The 9,081-nt window shown below is 44.2% G+C and overlaps 1 protein-coding gene across 1 annotated transcript in view; it reads left to right on the top strand.

The window, feature by feature from the left end:
- Positions 1–9,079, top strand: part of TMEM108 (transmembrane protein 108) — a 17,701-nt gene extending 8,622 nt beyond the window's left edge. Inside the window, 3 exon segments of the mRNA XM_009071961.1 lie at positions 7,366–7,520; positions 8,899–8,931; positions 8,934–9,079. Of these exon segments, the coding sequence (XP_009070209.1) occupies positions 7,366–7,520; positions 8,899–8,931; positions 8,934–9,023 (278 nt within the window). The 3' untranslated portion in view covers positions 9,024–9,079.
- The last annotated feature ends 2 nt before the right edge of the window (positions 9,080–9,081 follow it).

Raw genomic sequence — 9,081 nt, 5'->3', positions numbered from 1 at the left:
GGAATGCAAACCTGGAGATGGGGCCACACTACTCCTTTCAGCAGTTGCAAATTATTGGATTGGGTCACCCTATCTGTTAGACTCACATCTCTGGCACCATCAGTTCTGCTGTTGTCAACGTGGTTAAAACCACTAGCAAGAACAAAGCTTAAGCCTAAAAGATTGGCAGTCTAAGAGAAATCAAAGCAGAAGTGTGCATACATACTTCTGTGAAAGACAGAAAGGAGAAACTGGGATATAGCAAGCACATGGTGAGAAGCAGCAATATCTGATGACGTGGTGAACTATGCCTTGTCTATCAATCAGTAGAAATAGAGGATCAAATAAACTCTTCCAAGCATTGTGTTTTTTGCCAATATTTGGAAAGAAAGCTGAGCTGGATAGAAAGCATCCAAATACAAAATACGAAGTATAGTCCCATCCAACACAAGCATAGGAAGCATAACCAGTGTGTAAACTGGTCTGTGCCTGCAGAGTGCCATATATGAGGCAATAACTAATTATAGTTTAATAATAATAATAACAACAACAAAAATAACAATAACAGTAATAATATGAAGAGTTTGTTAGCAGGACTTCTAATCCACTATCCATTAAATAGTGGTGGTAACACTTTTCTTCTTATCATATGTGCCATAACAGTATGTGTTCATGTGACTCTACCTATTCTGTTTCTTGTATTTGTAAACTATATTTTCTACAAAGTCAAATGTTATTTTGAAAATTAGCTGTACCAGCTCTAATACAACTAAGTGTTTAAACGATTCAAATAATTAAGTCCTGCTCTCAAGACTAGATGCCTGAGGATGGTCTTCAGTGGGGCTGTCCTTTTAAAATCTGGAGATCCTCAGATGTGTTTCAGAGTTGAAATGAATGGTAGGCAGACATTTAAATGGGATAGTGTTTTTTTTTATCTGGCTCTAGTGCCTAGGAAATTTTTTTAACCCAAAAGTGATGCTGTTTAAACCGTGCCATGCTGTGCGGTGTCTGGGCCGTGCGGTGCGGGCAGTGCGAAGGGGACTGTCGCCACCTCCCGGGCACGAGTGCTGCCGTGTGCTTCCCACTTCTGGTCCGCAGGGGCTGATGCCGGGAGAGCGATGAAGAGTAGAGCTGTTTGGGTTTCATCTTCAAGGGGTGCAGAATTTTTCGAGGAGAGGCTCTCACAACTGTTGTGGGCACGGACTGAGGAAACACTGTCACGCTCCTGCCTTGGGATGCTGAAAGATTCAGGGATCTCAGATATAGAAACTCAGCCCCGTGCTCTTAAATATCTGAGCTGCCTTAGGAGGGAGTAAGCCACAGCAGAAGTCACTGAGGAGCGCTACCATGGGAGGGTACTGCCCCCCAGAGCTGCGGGCTGGCTCTGTGCTCAGGCTGGCATCTTCAGGACTGCTGGCCAGAGTTACTACGGAGGACAGCAAGCTCTGAGCGTCTGCTAAAACACCTCTGAGGAAAGCTAAGAGCCTGTGTCAGGCAGAGAGGCAGCCTCAAGGCAGAGAAGTTAGCAACGAACCCTGGAAAGACATGGAAAGAGGTGAGGAGAGGCAACTGGAGCCTGTGCCTGGCTGCAAAGCTGCAGGAATCTAATTAACTCAGCTCTCTCCTCCTGCTAATGAGGAGTGCCCCTGAGCCGAGCCAGCTCACTGACCTCCGGGCTGGTTTTCCAGAGCAGTGACCAGCACATCTCTCCTCAGTCAGGAGCCCTTGTGCCTTTCCTTATAATCCCTCTTCTGTGTGAGGAGTGGCAAGGAGACTGGAAAAGCTTTCATGGAGGGCTTCTGGGCACAGCTTGTGCTACCCAAAATCCTCGGGAGGGAAAACATATCACGGTGCTGCAAAGATACATCTGTCCCTCTCTGATGTGTGGCACAGTAGGGCCCTACATGCTGCTCACTGTCACACCTTTTTGGTGACAGGCATCTGTTAAATGAAAGCCCGTGGGCATTTTAGCTTCCATAGCAGGGGAAGTGACCTGCTAGAGAGTGACCACAGGAGCCCTTGGCTCCACATTCCAACTGGAAGAAGTGCTTGGGATGCTGTACTTGGCACAGAGGAAAGACCCTGCTGGGGCTCCTTGCTGACCCTTCCCTGCTGTAGGGATTTGCACAGAAGAGCAGGAAGCAGCAAAGAGTTTCTTCAGCATCACTGTTCCCTGACATCTGAGCCCCACTGAGGACTGGTAGGTCCCACCAGCTGTGCCTCAGGTGCTTGCCTGCTGAAATGAGATGGGATTTAGCCTCTCCATCGTTACAATACATATCTCTTTACAGATGCATAGACTTTTTGTCTCTCACTGAAGTCCCTTAAAGTGATAACTAGAAAAGTAATGCATTGAATGGGAATGCATGAACCTGGGAAAATCATTTCACCTTTTGGCACCTCAGTTTCATAGTATAAATAATCAGCATAATGTTGAGAACACCATTGGGGGGCTGCAAAAATGAAGGCTTCTGTATCATTGCATTCCCAGAAAAGCAAAATCATGTATAATAGTGATGTCAGTGTTCTCTCCATGTCACAATTTGAGTTTTTTTGTGGTGTCCTTCAGGCAGCCTTGAATATTTTTTGTGCACGTGCCATTGTACATGTGTAGGTGCCTGTCTCTGCAATGCAGAACAAGACACAATATGAACTCATTTTAAAACCCACCATTCCAGTCCTTGGGCTCCCGGTACTTATGTCTCTGTAATTACAGAATGACATGATAAAATGTGGGAGAACAGAAACTTGCAAATCAGATGTGCAGAAGTCAATTCAGTCAGTCAGTTCTGCTGACACAGGAAAATGCGAGAGGAAGGCTGAGCCTCCCAACACAGGCATCAGCAGAACTCAAAGAATATATGAAGAATTGCCTTGGACCTAACCCCACTTAATTCACATTTCATGCACTGGGATGCTTTCCAAAACTACCTCACTCACTTTCTCCATTGCAAAACCTACGAATGTTTGCTTCCTGGTCTGAAGTGAGAGAGATCCCAAGTCCTGAGTCTAATCTCCAGGTGTGAACTCAGGCTGAGCTGGAGAAGAGCCTATCTCCAGATGTAAGCAGCTGTAGTCAGTAACTAAACCCATTGTCATACCTGTATCACAGCTCAGGTTGTACAGCTATATATAAGTAAATGAGGGAAATGGAAAGAAATATGGAAAACCCACTGTATTAGTCATTGAGGCAAGGGTTCTGTTGAACCTTGGTTTATGTTAAGAACTGCAGGCATAGGGAGAAGTAAAAGAACATCCTTTGCCCTGAATATTGCCTGACTTTTAAGTGCTTGCAATTTCAGGTCTGTTAACACCATGCTTTATGTGGGAGCTGGAGAGTGGGTATGGGGGTAAGCAGCTGTGCAAAGCTGGTAAAATATTTAAGTGACTTGAAGGAAAAGACTGTCAGAAAACTGTAGGGAGTTGTTATGATCTCATTACGCTGCATTAATGAAGCCATTATTGAATATGGTGTACAATTCTAGTGGTTTATGTTTTTTTAAAAAAATTGGAAGATTAGAAATAGCTATGTGAGTGATTTTAAAGCTGAGAAATGCAATGTAATTCCACTTGTGTCATGATGTAATAACAGAAAAGGCTGTTGCTTGCATATATAGGGGGCATGTCTGATAGCATAGTGGAAGCTTATAATAAAAAAGGATTTTCTCCCTCCAGACTAGCAGCAGGTGAAAGGATGTGAGTTAGAAATGCTTCCAAACTCCCTGAACCTCTAGTGTCCACAAATTGCTGAGACTCCTGATATTGTCCAGCATGTATCATAATCTCTGTACAGGGAGCTTCGGGCTGACACAGGAACAATGCTGCTGTGTCCTTCTCATGACACTCACTATTGACAGTAACATGGAGCAAGCAAAGAGAAAAGTCAGTTTAATTTTTCCAATTCCCAGAAAGCATCCAAGGGACGGCTTGAGAACCAGGGAAGAGTTAGTCCTTTTCTGCCCATAGGGTAGACTATCTCTGAAAGAGGTGATACATGGCAGCACTGAACATCAGCACTTTCTCATCCTTACAAGGACATCACATAATATACCAGGAAAGATAAGCAGGGTATTGCAGCTACTGTTTCTCTCTGTTCAGTTCTGCTGTTGTCATTATTGCCATTTCTCCCTTCCAAACCTTCTTTGCTGTCTATGTTTCATCCCCTTAATATGCCCTCCCTGGCCATCACAATTCCCTGCCTGGAAAAAGTTTTTCTGTAATACACATAATTCTAATAATGGGAGCAAATAGATATCTAAGAGTATTGGTAAAGCTGTACCCTGTTCCTAGTGTTGTTCTGGAAGTGTTAGCTACAGTAATTTCACTAAAATATGTTCTAAATGTGGTGTATAATTTGGTAGATGTGACACTTAAGGACATAGTTTAGTGGTGGACCTGACAGTGTCAAGTTAATGGTTGGACTCAATGATCTAAAAGATCTTTTCCGACTTAAATGATTCTATGATTCTATGAAAAGGGCAGTGAATACGAGATGAAGAGGGAATAGCCCTGCTCCAGCTGTGCTGTCTTCCCTCTCCCTCTTAAATGAAGTCTCTGCTTTGAACTGGGGCAGCTTAGGTAGACATCATTCTGCTAAAATATATATTTGAGGAAGCTCAGGATCCCATTTTCCACACTCTTGCATCCATTTGCTTGTGTGTGCACAAAGGTTGGAGGTCAAGAGTGTAATTAAGAGAGGGAGTATTATTGATGTATAACAACTGTATCTGCACTTGGCCAGGCCATTTCCTGCTGGAAGAAGCTGAGATCTCTCTCTCCTCAGTGTTGCTGGCTTTCCAGTCCCTAAACCCCAAATCCGATACTTCTCTGTCAGCAGCCACAACATTTTATAAGCTGTAAAACCTCAGGCTTTGAAAATATTTGCACAGAGTTGACTTCACCGGGGCAATCATATCCTCTGGCACCTTCAGAAATGCTCTGTGCCTTAGGGAGCATAGTGCTGGAGTATTGAAATGCTCCAGGGGCTCTTGGCTCCCGACAACAGTGGTGAGGACTAAATCCAGGTCCTGCTTCACTTTCTTGTCTTACCAAGCCTGCAGGCTGAGGTGGGACACAGAGAGGACTGCAGCAAAGTAGGGATAAAAGATGCAGCTCTTCAGGAGGACAGGCATTTTCCCAGGCAGGAGGAGCAGTTCTGGTGGCCCATGGGGTGCCTGCCTATGGCACAACAGCAGGAGTCAGGCAGTTGGGCTGTCAGCAAATGAAGTTACTGGTGACAGGAAGACTGAAGCAATATGAGTCAAAGATAAGTTTCATGATGACCTGCTTTTCTGAAACATGAAGGAACAGTGTAGGGGACTTTCCCATTAGTTTTGGAAGAAGATTTATGGCATAAGCCCACCTTTCCCTTTGAATGAGACATAAACTGAAGTGAATCATAGAATCAACTGGGTTGGAAGAGACCTCAAGGATCATCGAGTCCAACCCTACCATCGTTACTAGACCATGGCACTAAGTGCCACATCCAGTCTCATCTTGAAAACCTTCAGGGATGGTGAATCCACCACCTCCCCGGGCAGCACATTCCAATGCCTCACTACTCTCTCTGTAAAAAAATCTCTTCCTAATATCCAACCTAAACCTTGCCTGGCAGAGCTTGAGTCTGTGCCCTCCTGTCCTACTGTTGGTTGCCTGGGAGAAGAGACCAAACCCCACCTGACTACAACCTCCTTTCAGGGAGTTGTAGAGGGCAATAAGGTCACCGTTTTTTGGGGGTTTTTTTAGTAGCTTATTCTTTTGTTTTAAATAGAGCTCTAGCCTTGCACCTTTGTATTGCTGTTTTGTGTGAGTAGATAGAATAGAAATTAGAGCATGGGTAGCTGCAATGTTTGTCAAAACATACATAGCAGCTATGACCTCTCTGCAGTCTTTTCTTTCCTTTGGGCTATAATTCTAATACATAATTTTACCTGTAGCTGAGGAAATAATGTATTTTTTCTGCCTCATGAATATTTTCTGTCTTCTTTTCTACCATGAGGGGTTTAGAAATGATGGAATGAATTTACAGCAGGGCATTCCCTATTTCATGGGTATAAATCAAAGTAAGTATATGTGCAGCTACCTGTCTGTCTGTATAAATCAGGTAGATTACAAGCACAACTGGTCAATTAATTCCACGGGTGTAAGAGAAGCACACAGAGCTTATGCATTACTACTCTGAGCAAACCCTTGTATACATCTCAGCTTCTGCCTGAGTGAGGACCAGTGAGAGCAGTAAGTCTGCTACAGTGGGTTTGCCTGGCTCATAAAATTGCCAAGATTACCCATCTGAATTGCAACAGAGATGACTAAACCAAAAGCAGTTCCAGAAAATAACACTCAATCAGCTTTGTGTTCAGCTGCCTGCTGAGAGAGCATCACCCTGGCATTTCTGGGGTCTGGGGGTGCCTGTGGCCTTGAGGTCAGGCAGACAATTCTGGCAATACGTTTCACTTGCTGGTCACTTCATCTTGCCTAAATGCTCTACTTTAAGTTCACATATTTCGGCTTGCAGAAGCTTAAGTGTGCTCTGCAGATAAGAAAAGAAGCCAAGCTCAGACACCCACAATGTACAGACAAGTGTAGGCAATGGGTTATGTTTATCTGCAGATCCCACATCCTAATACAGCTGGTGGAGACAGGCACGAAAACCCCAGCTCTGGGGTTATGTGGTCCTGGAACCATAGGCTACATGAGACAGGTGCTGGAGGGGATCTCCACACCACCTCACCTCTGTCTCATCCGGCTCAGGAGCTCATCTCTTCCCCTCGCTGGTCACTGATGTGTTGGATATGGTCACAAAGCATCCAAAATCCAAGTTACAAATGGCAGGCAACAGAGGCAAGGATTAGTGGCACTTCAGGACAGAAGCTTTCAGTATTGAAGACATGCAACTAAAGCATTTATGAACTTGTTGTTTGAGCTAGGGCAGGTGTCTCTCATTGCCCACTTGCTAATGTGCTCATCACTGGAGCCTCTGAACACACCAGAAGCAGAAAAGATTTTCAGAGAGGTGTCCTTCACAGTCTCTGAGGAATGCCCTCTCTCCTGGATGGTCTATAAATCCCTGCTTAGGTGTTAACATGCCATCAGTTACAACATCAAAGCTTTCCATTAATCGGGCAACCACATCTTGGAGAGTATAAACTCACTTCTAAGAGAAAGTTAAAACTGCATATTGTGAAGCCCAAAGCCTCATCTGCTTGGCCCAGATTCTGGCTTAGTTGTGTGGGGTTTGTTACGAGAGAACCGAATCTGAGCGAGAGTGAGGTGTACGAATGCAGGTGACCAGCCCTTTACTTAAGCAACATAAAACACAAATCCAAGGTACTGATGAGCCCTTATTGAAAGGAAATAACCAAATTTTTGACATGTTTCTATTGACAGCAGTTCTGCTGACAGTCTGCTGCATGAGGAGGAAGAAAAAGACATCTAACCCAGAAAACAACCTGAGCTATTGGAATAATGCTATTACCATGGACTACTTCAACAGGCATGCTGTAGAGTTACCAAGAGAGATCCAGTCACTGGAGACTTCAGAGGTACCTTGCTTGCAGAACTGGTGTCTGAAGACTGTAACTGAAGCTGTGCTAGGAGGAGGGGAGAGGAAGTCATATTAATGAAGCCTTGAAATCCCTGTGCATATTCAGGGAAACAGCCTTTTGAGAAGGACTTACCCCTACACACATATAAGATGGGATAAATGTGTCACCAAAACTGGATTGCCATCCTACTCCTATTGCAGATATGTTCCGTATTGCTGTGTGGTGAGAGGCATTAACCACCTCTAGGTGAATTTGTTCTCAGCTTTCTCTTCCTTGTGAGCCTATGGCCAATGTCTAGCCATACCATGACTGCTTAAGGAGAGCCCTTTGGGCCAGCATGTTACTGACAGTCAATCGATTGTGTGTGTCCCACATGTCACCAGTAGTGGGAGTTAATAACACAAAGAAATTTTGTGCATTTATGTCTTAGGAGCTGCCTTTAAATTCACAAATACCAGTTCAGGGAATGAGTGTTCCCAGTATAGAAGCAATCAGGACATCAGTATGTGGGAGTGTGTAGTGGTGGTGTATTCTCATCAGCCTTTACTTAAGGGATGTGACTGATTCAGTGGGGCCATTCATATATGGGCAAGTGTTCCTACTGAAACACATTCTCTGGCCTCAGAGTTAGAGAAGAATAAGTTTAGTTCAAATGTATTTAAAACCTAGAAAGAGCGGAGAGTTTGGCTTTATGCTAAAGTGATTGTCAGATCAGCTAGCTGTCTAACTTATCTCATTAAATGTAAAAAAAAAAAAAAAAAAGGGTTTAGAAAGGAACCTCTGAGCTGTGATTAGACAAGCACTCACAATCACTTCATTAACACCACTTTGCTGGCAATCAAGTTGCTGAAGCGAAGGCAGGACCTGGTCTAGTCTTACCCAGAATCAAATGATAGGCTTATTCACACACATGGTGGTCTCCAAAATCTGTCACCTGAGTCATTTAAACCTGATCAGAACATGATTGAACTTGGGCATGCTCAGGTGGCTTGGGACCATATATGTGGCTTTCTGACCTTAAAAAGAAGCTGAAAATGCATCTTTGAGGAGTCAAACCCAGATGACAGTTAAAAAAAAAAAAAAAACAAACCAAAAAAATCCCAAGGAATGTGAAAGCTCAAAGGGACTGGAAATTTGATGCATCTGACTTTTAGGTCCCCAGACTGAGAAAGAATGAGCCTGACTATCAGCAGAACAATTCTCTCTCAGCTCCTACTGCCTGAAGAAGGGTAAAACCAACTCACCAAACTTAGCCCTCCAAAGTCAGAGCCCACAAAATTCAGGCAATTTTGGGGGGATTGGGAGGAGTGCCCTGTGTGCTCGTGCAGGGTGAGGGATATGAAGTGCTCAATCTGCTTCTCTGTTTTTCTCCTAGGACCACCTCTCCGAGCCACGCTCCCCTGCCAACGGGGCGACTACCGCGACAGTGGGATGGTCCTGGTGAACCCCTTCTGTCAGGAAACTCTATTTGTGGGACATGAGCAAGTCTCTGAAATATGACCCCACAGCTGCCCACTTATTGCAGTTTCATCTCTACTGTCTCCAAATTATAAATAAA

This window comes from Acanthisitta chloris, unplaced genomic scaffold (genome assembly GCF_000695815.1).
Source record: "Acanthisitta chloris isolate BGI_N310 unplaced genomic scaffold, ASM69581v1 scaffold34933, whole genome shotgun sequence".
NCBI lineage: Eukaryota > Metazoa > Chordata > Aves > Passeriformes > Acanthisittidae > Acanthisitta > Acanthisitta chloris.
The sequence above is the reverse complement of the archived record's forward strand: the minus strand, read 5'-3'. Positions and strand labels throughout refer to the sequence as shown.